Source organism: Schistocerca piceifrons, chromosome 2 (assembly GCF_021461385.2).
Source record: "Schistocerca piceifrons isolate TAMUIC-IGC-003096 chromosome 2, iqSchPice1.1, whole genome shotgun sequence".
NCBI lineage: Eukaryota > Metazoa > Arthropoda > Insecta > Orthoptera > Acrididae > Schistocerca > Schistocerca piceifrons.
This window is the reverse complement of record NC_060139.1, coordinates 384,636,672-384,654,820: the sequence shown is the minus strand read 5'-3', so window position 1 is coordinate 384,654,820 and position 18,149 is coordinate 384,636,672. Positions and strand designations below refer to the sequence as shown.

The window sequence follows — 18,149 nt, the reverse complement described above, 5'->3', positions numbered from 1 at the left end:
AGGAAAGAAGTCAATAAATGTGTGTCGATGACTAGGACTGAACCTGGAGACCTCCAAACCAATAGTGTTTACCATATTTCCAACAATCACAACTGCTGATACCTTAATTTTGAGCATGCTGGAACATCTCATCCTCAAAGACAAGAGAGCCACTATGGTGTTATTCTTTATAATGCACTGCCACCATACTTAAAGAGGTTAGAGAAGGAAACGTCTTTCACAGTAGAGTTAAAAAACATTTCTTCTTGATAAGTGTTTCTACGGTGTTAGTGAATATGTCAGCTAGCAGAAATACTATGTCCTTGAAATTGTCAAGTACCTTTTCCATCTGTTAACAGATGTATCATCTATCCTGTGTGTGAATGTGTGTACTACTCCTAGAAAAGGGCAAGAGCTCGAAAGCTTGTGTTAACAGCTTCCTATTACGTGTTTCTGTGCGCCACATACCAGTGTGCTATAGGTAAGTTGTTGCCTCTCCCTTATTTTTCATATTTTTTCCATCCAGGAATTTCCATTATAGTTATAGATGTACCCAGCAAGGTCACTACAGCAGTATTAATGCACTGGAATCACATTCGGGAGGAGTGGGCCTCATATCCCACCTGGTCATCTTAATTTGGGTTTTCCATGGTTTTCCTAAGTGGCTACAGTGAAAGTTGAGATGGTTCCCTTGGCAAGACCATGGCTAATTCCCTGCCCTGACATCATCTAATCTTATCCTAGTTAATATATGTTCTACATAAGTATATACACTTGTGCCGAATGGTCAAAGGATGAACAAATCAATAAAATAAATAAATAACAGCTAGGCAGTTGCAGGTAAATCAAAGTTCAATAAATGTTTCCTATCCAGATTATATAGATGGGTTTTGTTAGTAACATGTCATTAATAAAGACTATCCATGTGATCTAGACAGAAAACACTTGCTGAATCGCCATGAGGTCACATTTTCCTTTATAGCAAGTGCATTATGCATTTGGTTCTCAAATGAAGGTAGAGAATGAAACATGGAAACTTAAGGGAATGACTAAATTGCCCCTCTGCTTAATGACCACGAAATGAGGAAGACTACAGGAAAATGGTATGTGGGTAGAACCTGAAGCCTTGTGTTTCACAGAAAATTCTCTTACTATGACCAAAAGCTTCAACCTAGTAAAGCTCTACCCTCATTTTGAGCCTGACTGTGAGGAGCACAAAAATGATTGTTAGTAATAACATGTCCACAAAAGGCAACAGACAATACAGTAAACAGATCAGTTTCAGCACTGCATACACTTTGGAGCAGAGGGAAAGACTAATTCTGGAAATGATGTCTTAGCAAAACTTAACACCCGCACTGCACTCTAGTGTAACAGCAGCCATTTTGGAAAAAGGAGGAGGAGATTAGTGTTTAACGTCCCGTCGACAACGAGGTCATTAGAGACGGAGCGCAAGCTCGGGTGAGGGAAGGATGTGGAAGGAAATCGGCCGTGCCCTTTCAAAGGAACCATCCCGGCATTTGCCTGAAGCGATTTAGGGAAATCACGGAAAACCTAAATCAGGATGGCCGGAGACGGGATTGAACCGTCGTCCTCCCGAATGCGAGTCCAGTGTGCTAACCACTGCGCCACCTCGCTCGGTTTTTGGAAAAAGATATTTAACATTATGTACTGATGTTAGAGAAATTTGGACAATGTAAGTGATAAAAGTGTATGAAAGACACACACACACTTACCCTAAAACATATTTTGGTAGTGTCTGTCACAGAGATAATGGGAATTGATGTGGCAGAGAAGTATCTGGTTTTGAATAAGCATTTATGTATTAATTTTATGATTTACTTTCAGTCACAAGAAAAGTAGGTACTTGTTTCTAATGTGAGGGCAATCTCAAATTACAAACAAAGTGTAAACAAATCAAATTGTTGAGTACAGAATACACCATCTGGTGGAGCAAATAGACACAAACATTTAGACAATTGAATAGCATCACACATGGATAGCCCATAGTAACCCTTTACGTGGCACAATTCTAGCAATTTGTGTTTTGAACTTTTTCATATCATCCAATTTTCTCCGGGTCAACTTTACACACAACAGCACCCTAGCCTAGAGGCATTCTACTATTGTATTCTGCAGTAAAACATACTTCATTGACATAATTTTGATTCCACCACCTAAAGTAAACAGGTGACACAAGTGGCACCATCAATGTATACAATGCACCTACTGAGAGATTACGAATGTACATGCAGTTAATGGCACAAACTAAACAACAATAACATATTTTGGCATTTCTGTTTGCAAGCAGAATGTTACATAAGAAGTTTTCCAATTTTTATCCACCATACATAATTTTACAAAGACATTGACAACTTCCCACTGAATAATTAATCAAAACAAAAAATCTCACAGCTAAGCAGTTGTTAAACACATATTCAGGACACAATGCTAATTTCTACACACCTGGTCTCTCGGTTTCATTCACTTTGTCATGATACACAGCAGCAAATTGGTAATTTGATATCCAAGTGACATTAACAACTGAGACAGGGTTCTCAGAAAGTGTTGGAGCTGGGAGAGTTTTGACTGGCTTGAGGTCTGGTTTGTATTGTATAAGCTCTCCATAACGAGTACCAACAACAAGTTGTTTACCACGAGGACTCCAGCTGAAGCACCTGAAACAGATGTCTCACAAACATAACAAAATCACCCACAAACATAAAAAAGAAAATGATTACAATTTTACTTTATTCAGGCTCATTGAACTCCATAGCTGTTATTTAACTAAGGATTGTTGAGAGGGGACAAAACCAGCCATGAATTTTGAGTGGTTGAGTGCTATCTCTTCAGCTCTTAACAAACATGATAACACTTCATTTAGGATGTCACAATATAAGTTTTGTATTATCAAGTCCAGTTAGTTTGCTGTTTTACACAGGCAATCTGAAGCATCATCAAACAATACATGGTTGATTATTTCTTAAAATTGTAACACCACTGTTACGCATAATGACATCCTTACACATAATGACATCCAAGGCCCTCACCAATATGTTCAAGAATAGCATACAAATACCAGTGAAGCAATATTCTCCATAAACTCGCAATAATGAAAGAAAAGGGGGAGATAGTTGTGAAAATGTTTCAGCTGATCCAACAGGTCAATGTTTAAGCCAGTGAAACATTTAAGAAGAAAGTAAGAACTGTACAGAATTAATATAAAAAACATAAATACAGAGGAAGAACTGTCCATTAGTAAGCCTCTAAACCAACGTACATCCACACTAATGCTGAACATAAAGCACAGTAGGTGAAGACTGAAAATTCATCAGTGGAAAGCATTCTTATGTTACTGATAATATGAAGGTATATTATTAGTTGTTAATTCACTAGTTTCACAAATATGGTTACAATTTACGCATCATAATCAAACTACTACTGCTACTTCTTCTTCCTCTTGTCAAAACTTTTCTGCTTGTACAGATTATTCATACAATCAGTTTACTATAATAAACAAACTAAATGTGCAAACATACATACGCACAAAAGTAATCCATCAATACACGATACTGTAAACTTACGCAGCCTGAGCTTCTGGAGGAAGTGTTTTTATATCAGTTCCTGTAGATTTGAATTCATAGACACCCACAGTTCCATCTGATAAGCAAGTAGCAAAGATGTTTGGTATCCCTGGATTCCAAGTAAGATCCAAGATGTGGGTATTCAGGCTGGCTGATAACCTTACTTCATTCAGCAAAGTGATATTCTGCAGGACACAAAACACAGGTTAACAAATTTATAGTTAAGAACACATCTGTTATGTATACAAGGCAAAACTTCTTTCTCAAACTCATGTACAGACTAACATCAATTTCATTTCACAATGATTACATGCTTCCTGGAGTCTGTGAAACTGAACACGGCTTTAAATGGGAAATGTGCTAGTACTAGCATAGTATAGTTTAAAACAGTCATTATTAGACAACAACAAAAAATGTAAACTTTTCAAAACATATATTTAACAGTGGAACAAAGCTCTTATATTTATTTTTTCTGAGTGGAAACAAATACACTAACTCCACCTTTTGTTACTAGAATATATTTCCTTCCATGATTATGGCGAAACAGCAGCAGTTTCTCATTCAATGATAGAAATTTTGTACAATGATGCCTCTCCATGTACAAATTCAGTTTTCTGTCGAATGTACATGACCCTACCCAATTCAAATACACAAGAAAATATATTGTGGTAACATCCTGTGGATACTGTTTTCTTTAGAATACAGTTACTTCCTTACCTTCAACAGAAAATACTTAATACTTATCTGAAAGATAAACTTTTTTCAGTGTAACCGCATAGTGTTTACATCTAGTTAATTTAACAATGCTTCATAATTACTGTAAAGCCGGTCATTCCTACAAAAGCTAAATCAATTTTCATGTCAATGGTAAGTTGCAGTTCCACCCTTCTACTTTGACCGGTGATGTAACTGTGCTGTGTGACATCATGGTGGCATGATATTTTTGAGGTGGGTCATGTTTGTTGACAATGTGTTGTGAGCTGCATGTTTATGTTTCAAAGTCTTCTTGAAATAAGACAATCTCGGTTTTAAAATTTGTTTACTGGAAATGATGCTCTTCGCCCTTTTGAGGCATCAGGAGTTTGGCGTAAAAATTAATGTGGTAAACCAACATTTGTCCATTAACAATTATTTCCTGTAAATAAGAATATTTTGCAACTGAGGCTGTCTTATTTCAAGAAATTCCTAACCGGTTCCTGTACCAGGTGCCCAGTATGGAATGGAACCACTTTTACATTTGTGCTAGTGAGTCATCTGACACTTTGATTCAAGTGTGTTAGGTTGTTATTCGAAGCGTCTGTGTCAGTTTGTTAGTGAGTTAATTTGACTCCATATTGTGACAGATGGATTTGTGATTGTCAACAGAATTATTAGCGCTGTGTGTTTCCTTTTTTGCCAGTCATATATTAGCTGCGTAGGTCTTTGCTTGTAGCAGTGATCAAGTTTCTGCAGTCATTTGGGGTGACTGCAGATGATTTTGGTACTTTTTTTATTTTTAAGCTTTTTGTTGTGTGTGAGTGAGGGGGGAGGAGCAGGCACAGCCTTGATTTACATGATGGTGGCTTTTGTTTATAAGTACTTTTTGGGGTGTTTGTTTAGTGTAATGTGTATGGTATGTATGTTTATAGCTATCTGTGTCTATCTAAACTATGAATGATGTTGGTTTTCACAAATTTCAGGTTTTTTCTTGCTAGCATTTGGTACTAGTGTTGGATTGTGGTTGGTAGGCATTTTAGATATTGGTTTACCATCATTGGTTAGGTTATGCTTTTGATATTAGTTATAAGGGTTTCGGTTTATTGTACTGTGGACTGGTTTTCGATAGATAGAGCAAGTGAAGGTGTGGGCAAACTATTTGAGAATTTGTGTGTGTTGGTTTTTGGTACTGAGGACTTTGTTTTAGCTGCCATATAGACCAACTGAAACTTTTGGTATCAGGTTTTGGAGATTTGTGTGGTTTCAGCATATCAAGGGCTTCATACAGCTATGAGGGTCAAGTAAAATTTGCGGTATCGGGTTTTGGAGTTGTGTGTGGCATCCTGGTATCAAGTGCTTCTGAGTTATATAGGTCAAATGAAATTTGCGATACTGGGTTTTTGATTTACAGGTGGGTTACTGATATCGTGGTCTTTGTTTGAGGTACATAACTGAACAGAGATTAAGAACAGCAGTAGTTTTCTTTTTCCGTGTGTGTGTGTGTGTGTGTGTGTGTGTGAAATGCTTGTGCATTCAATTTTTGAGTTAATAGTTGTTTTGGAATAGTGTCCCCTCCTAAAACTCCCTACTTCCTATGGTTGCCCCTTTAGTTTCATTCTACTGCTGGAATAAAGTATTTTGTATGTCATTTATGTTTGCTTGCAGCTGTAGTGAGCAATATCATGGTCACCATATTGTATATGCTTGAAATAGGCGTAGCCTACTCTACAAGTTGGCTGTGAAATAGGGGTGTTTGCCACCTCAATGGCATCAGGGATCAAAGGAAATGGGTGACATCACAACTTTCTGTTTTGCCAAGTTTTCTGTAAATTTTATTCAAAAAACTTACTTTTACTGTTGAAAGATTCTCTTCGCCTATGTTGAGTCATCTAACTGAATTCAACTGTTTGTCATTATAAAACAGTTTGGCAATGGTTGGACCCACTTTTCCCTTTTTCTCAGCAAGTGGTGGTTCGGTGTTTTGACTAGTCCGCTATGGTCCTCTATTTCTTTCAACCCCATTATAAAGCCTCCATTTCTGTCTGTTATACTTAATATGATCAGTAATCTGTGCAATTTATGCTGATAATCATTTCTGAGAATATGCAACACTTACTCTTTCTATCACCAAATATGGAAGTAGCTGTAAACAGTTTGGTCGAAAACCACTCCTCGCAGCTCTGTGTGACCCCTTTCTTGGTACAGGTTCACTATAGACCATGTTACTTGTTTGGTTTTGATGTATAAGATCAAATGCCAAAAATTTAAAAAAAAATATCTGGGACTTTATGCAATACACTTAATACGAAACTCTAAATAATTTGCATACTGGCCAATGTTTGGAAATGAAACAGCTAGCCTCGCTTCCTCCTCCTAACAAGTGGGTCCCTTTTAGAATGGGCACTCAGTCACCGAACTTCTGTCCCAATCCCCCCTACCACCACCCCTCCTACACAGAGCTTCAGGTACCACGATTTACTTCCACGTGTTTATCTCTGCAGTTAACTACTTACAGCCTTCCTGTCTCTTTGACAGGAAGATTAATGTTTAACGTTCCGTTGACAGCAATAGCATTAGATACAACAAACAAGCTCCAATTGGAGCAGGATGAGGCAGGAAACTGGTTATGATTAGTCAAAGGAAAAATCCAGTAATTGCCTTAAGTAGGTTGCACCAGTTTTAGTGATGTATCAAGTGTATGCACACTGTTCATTGCGTGTTACCAGTACCTGTAGTAACCAAGCTTTTTATGATACGTTCACTTTTAATTCTTTTATATCCCGTATATCTTGTGTACGTAAGACAGAGTACTAGTATAAATTTCTCTTCTTTTCTTTATAGATCTGAAGATGATGGTCCAAACAATCTAAACTGATAATCTGGAATACAATTTCTGGTCAAGATTACTAAAACTTGAATTAAGCAATCAGATTATATGCTCCACAGCTCAACCATGTCAAGTTTTCTATGGGTTAATAACAATATATTCAATGACTAAAGGCTCTTGGGTTTCCAGCTGGATGGCCATTTTGAAATACTGCTAAATTTTGGCAAGTGTCATACCCCTCACCTTCTAGCAAATTCATAAGATTATGAGCATGACAATAGATAACACTTCACAGTATTTCATCACTGCCACCCAGCTGGAAACCTGAGTGCTTCTCACCAGTAGTACATGCCACAAAAGTCTGCAGTCACAAATGCTTAAGAGTGACTCAAAATTTGTCATCTTTGTTACCAACGAATTGGAGACTAAATGTTATCCATGTACCTATGCAGGAAGTCACTGAGCATTGATTTTGGCATATTTATACTCTAATCATTGATCACCATCCCATCAGAGCAAAATGGAGAATGGAATTAACTATGTTCTTGCTTAATTGGCTGTTCTGAAACTCATTTTTTGTATGTTATGTCAATGACAGAAAATCTAAATTTATACTTTTGTAATTAGGATCAGACGTGGCTGCTTTCGCATTTGAGTGAAGTGGTTTACTATGATACCCCTGTAAATTGTGTCCATCTCACAAACATCTTCAAGGAATAATTTTGAGCATATTATCTTTTCACAGTTTCTTAACTAGAAGGCAAATCAATTGTTTAAGATTCACACTAACGGATGGCATTCACCAACAGGTTTTTTTTCCCTACAACTTCTTTTTTCGTCCCAGAAACTGATTTGAGTGACTACAGCAGCTTCATGGTTGTCAATAAGCCAGCAAAAAAAAAAAAAAAAAAAAAAAAAAAAAAAAAAAAAAAAAAAAAAGTACCAGCATGCTGAATTATGTGACAGGATACAGCCTATTCCAACACTAACCCACAATCAAAGCAATGAGAAAGCTTACCTTTGATAAGAAAGATGATACGCTGTAGATCAATGCATGGGGGCAACCGTCCTTTTTTACCGCAATCACAATACATGACTGGTCACAGCTTATGCTCAGATGTGATGGCTGGTTGCCAAGGTTTAGCTTACGATGAGGATACTCGGTTAAAGACTTATTTCCGTGTGCTTCACTGTTTACAACAGCAGAAATAATTATTGCTGTGAAAGAGAGGTGGCAAATATTAAAACAAATTGTTCAATCGAACGCTACTCTCCACAACAGCACCTTTTTAGTTAGCTGTTTTCTTAATATTAAATCTATAGCACTTATTACTTAACTCAAACGCATCACCTTAATTTTAAAATTTCTGTATCACAGAAAATAGCTTTCGATATTCGTAAGTTTTTCAAATCTACGGCATAAAACACAAAGATTTCAAACTACCTTGCACTCCGCTCGGGCATCCAACGAAAGCCAAGTTATATTTGCTGGCTGTCGCGACAAGATTAAGGTAACCACTGTAATCAAACTCTCCATCCGAAAAAACATTAAGACGACATATCAACTTGAACTGGAACTCCTGAAACCATAGAAGCAATACATCAAATGCTTGTGTGCGACTCGTACGATCAGTAGCCACATCATTTTTATACGCAGTCTCAAAGAAAGAAATTACTGAATACCTGGACTTCTTTTGAATCCAACGGCTGATTAACTGTCATTTTTCTATTTTTTGTAGGATGTGTTCACATTCCGTACTAAAATCTAAAGTGTTGTCATCACATTAACTCACACTCGTCCGCAAACTACTTTCAAACAGCCACTGTCTGTATACAAACGCCCGTGTTGTGCTTCCGAACTTCGCAATTCATCTGTCTTTCCACTGTAGCCAACACAGAGCAAATTACAATATCAAAAATGCTGGGGAAGCATACATTATCGATATTGGAAGGACAAGGGGCACAGCCTACTTTGCTGTAAAGTCGACTGTGACAGGGACCAACAGCAGCGAGAACAGTATCTGGTAAACTTTGACCAAAAGTGTTTAGTTAAGTATCCCATAGATCATTAGAACGATTCTTTTATCGGAATGTGGACCGCGTCAGTTTACAGGAAATCTATAGGTGATAAGTGTTAACATAAATGAACACATTTTTTTAGTTCTACTCATGCAACCAGTATTAAAATCAGTCAGTTAAGATGCCTAATCGCTTGAAGAGGTACCTACATGACGACCATGGGTGAACATCGCATATTACTCTTACTGCTTTTACTGCTCGGTTTTATGCAACCAAAATTTTCTTTGTAAGATGTGACTTACCCCAGAAAATTACTCCATAAGACATTATTGAGTAGAAATATATACATATATCTGGACGTCGATTTTTTTCTTTCCAAGACTAGTAAATATATGAAGAGCAAAAGTAGCTGATCAATTGTTTGAGAAGATCAGTAAAATGCTTCTTCGAGTTCAAGTTTTCATCAATATGTACACTCAAAAATTTGGAACATTCTACCCTATTTACTGAGCCCTGCTCATGTTCTACATCAATTGTTGGTATGACTCTGTCTGTTGTACAGAACTGAAAATTGTGTATTTTCTCCTAATTAAGGAAGTGTGCATGTGCGTTAATCACTTAATAATTCTTTGAAAAACGTCACTAAAAATCTCTTATCTTGCTTTCCCTCTAGTGGGATTTACTACAATACTAGTATTGTCCCCAAAAAGTACCAACTTTGCTTGTTGAATACTAAGTGGAAGGTCAATCACATGTTTATAAGGAATAGAGAAGGACCCAGAATTGAAGTCTGTGGAACTCACTTTGTGAAATTTTCCCTGTCGCAAAAATTTTCTACCTTTCCAACATTGCTGTTTAAATTATCAGAACAACGTTTTGCATTCCGATTGTAAAGTACATTTCAAACCAGTTACATATAAAACCATAGATCCCATTGAGTTTTCGTAAGTGTGTAGCATGACTGACACAATCAAATTAATTGGAACATTCTACCCTATTTACTGACCCCTGCTCATGTTCTACATCAATTGTTGGTATGACTCTGGCGATATTTTCTTATTCAAGGCTTGTAATCTTTGATGGGTGAATATATAAATAGAAGTCGCAGTCGAGCAACCCTTCTGGGAACCAAACTCTGATATCCAAAGCAAATCGTTTCTGCTTAAGTTGGAGACTACCCTTGAGTTCATTACTTTTTCAAATATTTTAGGGAAATATGTCAGTAAGGGAAATGGACAAGAATTGTGTAAGTCTTTCTTGTGACCTTTCTTATGAAGAGGTTCCCTGCACTGGAGATCCATTTCATATATCACTCAGGACACTGCTTATTAAGATGGAAACGTTGAAACATCTTTTCAGAGTTCTGTTTGAAATTCCATCAACGCAATATAAGTTTTTTTCTAGAGTTTTTAGAATTCTATTAATTTCAGTAAGGATGTAGATTCTTAAAGTTTTGTGGAATGGCATGTTTACTCTATTCTCTTGCTTCTTCAACTGAAACTTTTAAACCTATTTTTGTTGCTACATTTAGAAAGTGGGTGTTAAAAGTATCACCCACTTCTGAACTATCAGGCACAACATTTTCTCTTAGTTTAATTGTTATGGTATCTTGTACAGTGTCATTATATGAGACACTGTAAAGTTCCATAGCAGTTTATGTAATTCTGCAGGCTTTCGTGGCGATTGTCACTGAAGTTAAAATCTTCTGGGTTGTTAGGCTGCGACCACTTCTTCAGAGAATGGACGTTTCAATCCCTCTGCTGTGATTTCCCTAAATCACTCCAGGCAAATGCCGGGATGGTTCCTCTGAAAGGGCGCGGCCGACTTCCTTCCCCATCCTTCTCTAATCCGATGAGACCGATGACCACGCTGTCTGGTCTCCTTCCCCAAAACAACCAACCAACCAGTCCCTCTGCTGGGATCTTCTTCAAGATCTTGTGGAGCCCACTGTAGATCGAGCACTGTCAGAGACCAGTGTCACCTTCTCTTATGAAGGGGTGTTTCCCATACTTGTGCTGGAGAAGTGGGATTATTGAGTAAGAAGTCTTGGGCTGCCATTGGTGGGTCATCATCGTTGGATAGTAAGAGAAGTTTCCCGCACTAATGCCAAAGGAGGGGTTATTGGCTAAAACTCTTGTGGCTACGATTGGTGGGACAACGACATTGGTTGGAACGGAATTTTTCCCGCACTTATGCTGGAGAAGAGTGTTGTTTAAAATTCCTCCTGTTGCCGTTGGTGGCCACACAACTTTGGCTAGAAGTGAAACGGGGAGATCATGTAGGGGGGGGGGGCATCTTTATCCAAAATATTATTGTCCGCAAATGTGGTTTCTAAGGCATTGTTTGTATCGCTTCACCATTGTATTTAAAACAGCTCAGTCGATGACATAAAACACCTGGAGCAACTTTCTCCCTTATGATCTCCATTGTATCTGAAAGAATGTCGCTTGTGGATATCTTCACCATGTGTATAATTTCTAAAAAATATCTCGAATCTTTGACAAAAGTATTGGTTTTTCCAACTAGATGTCTCAGTTTTCCAGGCTAATGACTTGCTAAAACGGAGGCTGGCATGATAATCCCATTCACTATAGGTCTCAAAGGAACCGATTCCTTGTGTATCTTGGGTAGTCCATACATTCTGGACTGGTATTTGAGGCGTTTATTTTCTTTGTAATACAGCTATCCATTCTGGAGTCTGACATCAAATTTTTCACTTTCTGAACGATTCTGTTCGTCGGATCATTTTTTAACTTGTGGCACACAGCATCAGCTAATAGCTGTTCCATCTTTTTGTGACATTCCACAGTGTTCATAGCAACTATAGCATTCCCCTTATATGATTTCGTCACAATCACGCTTTCGTTTTTCTTGATCATTAGGAGCTTTCCTTTCCTACACCTATATGTGGCTTTCTGGTGGTTTCGATTTGCTTAGAAATCTCGACACATCTTGTCTCCTTTTGCAGTCTGCATCTTCGGAAGACAAAACAACGATGCTTCGACAACACTTAAATTTCTCGAATCGGGAATTCTCTTCAGCATAGTTGCGAAGTTCGGACCCTTGTCCTGGACTGAAACAGTTGCTTCATCGAGTATGTTTGACGAGACATTCACCACTACTCGTTTCGGATCCCCAGTGGTGTGTTTCTTGTACACTTTATCCGTTCGTTCGTATAACTCCTCTTTTTGTTCTATAGCATTGAAGTCTGAAAATCTTGCTAAATGATTAATCGTTATTCCGTCCACTTTGTCCCAGTCTTGAAGTGAGAGAGCTGTCACCAGTGAAAAATGCAAAGCAATTAACATGAAGGTAGCATAATAAAACTCCCTTTTGGGTTGTTAGGCCCCGACACATTTCTTCAAATAATCGACATTTCGATCCCTCTACTCGAATCTTCTTCACAATTTTGTGGTGTCCACTCTAGATTGAGCAGTGTCACAGACCAGCGTCGCCTTCTTTCATAAAGGGGAGTTTTCCCGTGCTTGTACTGAAGAAGCGGGATTAATGCGTACAAAACTTTGCGTTTCTTACTCATTAATCCCACTTTTAGAGCACAAGCGAGGGAAATCGGACCATCTGTCATAAGCGTCTGCAAAAAGGGTCAAGAGGGAGCACTTGTCCCCTTCTGTAATCTGGACCCAGCCCTTTTATGCATTACAGAATTCTCTAGCAATCACTGTGCGCGACTCCACTAAACTGAAGATTTAGAATTGCTGATGAGAAATGTAGCTGATTCTACTAGACCATTTGAGGATGGTTTTGGGCGGTTTCCCACATTCATGTACTCGTATATTGGCCCTGGTTACATGTTATCCAATCAATTTAAAACAACGTAGCATTCATTATATATTTCTAGTTTTCTTAGCTGTCACTCAGCTCATGGGAAATTATGCCAGTTCCTTGGTACGGTTGCAGCTCTGGTCTGCACTCAAGATAGGTACAAAACCTTACATGACTGAGCTGAAATAATGCCTTTAATTTTTATCTGTGGCTTGCTCATTCAACCCTTACTGAGCACAGAGAGCAGTTAGTCTAACACTATGGAGCACGAATTTCGTCACTGATTCCCAACACATTAAACATGGTATTAGGATATATGCTAGTCATCCACCCCCAGTTTCCATAAGGACGTTCTTGCACCTTGTTTCAGAATGAATACACAACTGTACTTTCTCCTTTGTCTGTGGGAAAACAAAACCCTGATGGCTTGCTAAATCTGTATTCAGTTTTACACGACAGAGCCAATATTGCACACTCAGAGAACACAGCAATGCTATATTTTAGGTATTTACGTCTGCACTTAATTCTAAACACATTACTCAAAAATATCATATTCTGTGCTAGAAGAGTGCAGAAAGAAGTGTGAAATTTTAAGGTCAAAAAATTTGTTCTCCAGGTCTGCGACTTTCTTAAAGTCTATAGGAGCAACACATAGCCACATGCAGTTAAGGAGCTACAAATTCTGCAGTACAGTGTTCGCATGCTAAACAATTATGCGACAAATGGGAAAGACGAAGATTAACTTTGTGCAGTCCCAGACTTTTAAAAGTTTATTCTGTTAGACAATTTGAAAATTTTTTAGGAGGTTTCCCACATTCATGTAGTAGTTGTTGGCAGTGGGTTATACTTTATCTAACTAACCTAAAACAATGTAGCTTTCAAAATACATTTTGTTCAACTTCAGTTATGCTGGTCAACGCCAAACAATATAAACCTTGAAATGCAAACAATTCATTTAAATGAACAGCTGTGAAGTTTTAAATGCAAACTTTTATGGATGGCATCAAAGTTGAATAAGCCATTTGAAAGTTTATGTCTTGTTTCTCCACTTTGAGGAGTATTATTGTGACATTTTTGTTGATATCTAGCAGGATTTTCCCAGTCATTCTGACTTCTTTTCCTGTTTCAGATTTTTAATTTTCAGTTTCAACCTAACATAGTGGGAGTGGGAGTATTTTACTTTTCTGAATATTTTTAGCTTTATTTCATAACTTGTTGCGCATCCTGAATTTAATCATATAAGGATGTAATTTTAGATCGTTGAATCGAACAGATAACATCCATATTCATGAAATAACAGAAAGAGATGTACTTTGCATAAAATATTTAAATATGCTTACCATTTACGAACCGAATTTATCTATTTTAAAAAGAGTAAGTAGATTATTGTCAATCATTTGACAGTTATTTTTGTGTAATTCTTGTCAAATTTACTACTTGAGGCATGATAAGTTTCCAGGCTCACTGAATGAGCAATATCAAAAATGACAAGTTTTGAATCGTGACCCCCATGGAAAAATTTCTGTGGACTCCAATGCATATTGCCACACAACACTTCCATTCATAACATTTGGACCATATGCAATACACAATTGACGACGAAGGTGTACTACTGAAGCGTTTTGGCCCAAAAGAAATCTAATTACCGCTCGCACTTCACATTTAGCGGGAATTTTTATTCCAGCCCTCATGTTTTGAGTTTATAAGAAGTGAATGTGAGAAAGAACTGTCACACCCAGACACTTACTGAATCAGAGAACATTCACAAGCGATGGAAGCACTCTGCACACTAACACTAGTGCCATGCTTAAAGTGCAGTTAATTTCAAAATACTACTAATATATGGAGGATAACAGGAAAAAGAAAAAATAATTAACATCATTCATAGCCCACAGAATTTCCAAAATTTTGAAACTAAGTTTCAGTTTCCCTCAGATTCCTATGACTTGAGGCGATCAGATCTGTGTTGAGAGTCCACAGATGTCTCCACTGCCAAGGCTGTCGTCTGGACAGTAGCCAGTTGATAGTTTGTTGTCCACTGATATCTGTTACACAGTACATGACTCTGATCCAAGAATATGAGGCAAAACCACTTAACTGTTTATACTGCGTATTGGAGAAGAAAATTTTTCCAAGTTTGTACCACCTGGCTGTAGAATGCTGGTTTGTGAGAACAGAATTGCACTTGTAGATTCATAATTTCTCTGAAGTATGCTGTATTGCAGTTAGGCAAAAACTTTTCATCTATCTGTGCATGCTTGAAGATTATTAATGTGTTTTGGGTTATGAACCTTACATCATACAGGAATAACATTTACTTTATTCTATAGTCACATTTTTGTTTTGTCTAATGTCTACCTATTTTAGTACCAGATACCATTATCTGGCTATCCTAAGGTCAAAAAACAACTTAAATTTGGGTCTGTTAAAGCTCAGCATTGACCTTCACTTCTAGTATATGACACACTTGGATAAGTGAGCTGCGCATCAGATGTTATGGACTGCCTGCTTTTTAAGGTTGCAGTTTATACCATACATTATCAGTCATAGACAAAAATATTTTTCAGTGTTTCTTAAAGGACGTTTTAACTATGTGCTATAAAATATTGACTGTAGGATGGCCTGTTGATGGTACTTGATATTGAAATTGAATAGAAGGAGTGAGCCATGAGGAAACTCTTCAATTTAGACTTAAAAGTGTTTGGGCTACTGCTAAGATTTTTGAGTTCTTGTGGTAGCTTATTGAAAATGGATGCAGCAGAATATTGCCACCTTTCTGCACAAGAGTCAAGGAAGTGCATTCCACATGCAGATTTGATTTCTACCTAGTATTAAGTGAGTGAAAGCTGCTAACTCTTGGGAATAAGCTAATATTGCTAACAACAAACGACATTAAGGAAAATATATACTGTGAGGGCAATGTCAGAATTCCCAGACTATTGAATAGGGGTCGACACCACATATAGATCAAGCAGCCCGTTTTTGAGCCAAAAATACCCTTTTTGAATCAGAAGAATTACCCCAAAATATAATACCATATGACATAAGCGTATGAAAATATGCGAAGTAGACTTCTTATTTCAGATACTGTTCTAATGGTAAATAAAGCAACATTTAGTTTCTGAACAAGATCCTGAACATGGGCTTTCCACAACAGTTTATTATCTATAAGAATGCCTAGGAACTTGAACTGTTCCGTCTTGCTTATAATATGCCCACTCTGTCTGATCAAAATATCGGTTCTTATTGAATTGTGAGTTAGAAATTGTAAAAACTGAGTCTTACTGTGATTTAGCATTAAATTATTTTCCACAAGCCATGAACTTATTTCATAAACTACATTATTTGATATTGTTTCAATATTACGCACAAGATCCTTCACTACCAAGCTGGTATCATCAGCAAACAGTAATATTTTAAATCACTTGTAATGCTAGAAGGCATATCATTTATATAAATAAGAAACAGCAGTGGCCCCAGCACCGAACCTTGGGGAACGCCCCACTTAACAGTGCCGCATTTTGACTGAACATCACTACCACTCTCTTACATGTGAGAACTGAACATTATTGTGAATTAAACAAACAGTCTTCTTTTAGAGAGCTGATATTAGTACCTCTTATACTTACACTGAACGATATTTTGTCAATAGAAACTGACATTTTCATATATGCAATTGTTTTCTACTAGACACAAGAAATTACCTCTCAATATTGTCGAAGTTAACTGTGTCCATGTTGTCACTATTCCACAATATATCATACCTAAGACACTGCTGTTGAGGAAGTCAAATTCCCCAGCGCCAATGGCCGGCCGAGAATCTTGATGGCAAATATAGTCTGCAGTGTTTCAAATGAACAAATACCATTGCCCTCAATTTGGTGATTGAGTGACACTGCCCTTCCTCCAATGCCAGTAGTCTTTCAGTGTGCACTGCACTTCCCAAACGTTTCAAGTTTTATAATGTGCAACAGAAAAATCTCTGATTTCTTATAGTACACCAAGTAATTGATAGACCAAATATATAGATTCTAGTAGTAGTAGTATGTAGTGCAAGTTGCCCTTGCATTTTGGAAAGAAAGAGATGATGGTGACTCTGATGATGACAGTATCTCTGATGGTGCAGCGCCAGTGACAAGCTACTGCAGTGAGTCCTCCAGATTTTATACCATCAACATACTGAGTCAGCAGCATAAAATGTGATTAATGAAGTGGTCCATGTCAGGTTCGATACAGAAGTACGAAATCCCAGGCTGACAGTGAGAAGCAAGTTCACTGAAAACAATATCAAACTTCGATTCTCTTTCTCCAGAAGGTAATTACATAACATAGAAAATAGTTTGCAATGAAGTCGCTATCTCTGACGTGAGTGAGATGTGTATCTGTGGTGGACTCTCAGCCAAGGAAAACTAAATCACAATTATTAGGCTCAAAGTATTAGTTCACAAGACATTGGTTGTTTTAATCACACAGAGGCCATGCTGTAGGGGCCAAGTCTCAGGTCAAGGAAGGCTGCTGGTGGCTTGGTGTAGAGTCACTGGTGAAGGTTACAGGCAGGTAGACTGGTATTGAACAACAGGTTGTGGAATGATTCCAGAAAAACTCTTGAGCAAGGAACAGTGGCAGTGGTCAGCATAAGGCTCAGAGAGCTCATCTGTGGACAGCCCACATACTCTAGCCATATACTAGCCTAGCATGTTGAGGCGCCAGGATGTGGCGATACACGGTCCTGTAGAAGTGCTTAAGTCCACATTGACCTCGTCCTTGAGGAGTGATGCCGTCTGCTGGCAAGACGTGTACTCGGAACTGCAGTGGTAGTGTTCATTGTTACAGCCCCTGCGCCTTTTGGCATAGGTTACCCATCATGCAGCGCTACTATGCCGGAAGATTATAAGCCCAGTTGAGTTTTAACAGTGCAGATGAACCTCTCTCCCAGTACATAGGAAGCTAGATGGAACAGCGTCATATCTGTTAAGGCTAAGCCGGTTTCCCCACAAGAACAGAAAATCTACTGATGTGAACTGAGTTCCATTATCCACCACAATAGTTTCTGGGAGCCATTGAGTTGCAATGATGCAAGATTGTGAGATAAGGCCTTTATAGTTTTAGTTAATGAATTCAAGTGATCTGTGAAACATATGGAAAACTGTTGCTGGCATTTATCAAGATGAACCAAGAGTAGCCTATAAAGGACTTGTCAACTCTAAATGAATATGAGATCACAGGGGTATCGCGCCATACCAAGGAAAATGTCGATGGAC

At 37.9% G+C, this 18,149-nt stretch overlaps 1 protein-coding gene across 1 annotated transcript in view; it reads right to left on the bottom strand.

The window, feature by feature from the left end:
- Positions 1–8,920, bottom strand: part of LOC124774965 (nuclear pore complex protein Nup214-like) — a 131,360-nt gene extending 122,440 nt beyond the window's left edge. Inside the window, 5 exon segments of the mRNA XM_047249692.1 lie at positions 2,446–2,657; positions 3,564–3,748; positions 8,105–8,304; positions 8,531–8,666; positions 8,770–8,920. Coding sequence (XP_047105648.1) covers positions 2,446–2,657; positions 3,564–3,748; positions 8,105–8,304; positions 8,531–8,666; positions 8,770–8,808 — 772 coding nt within the window. The 5' untranslated portion in view covers positions 8,809–8,920.
- Positions 8,921–18,149: the final 9,229 nt, after the last annotated feature.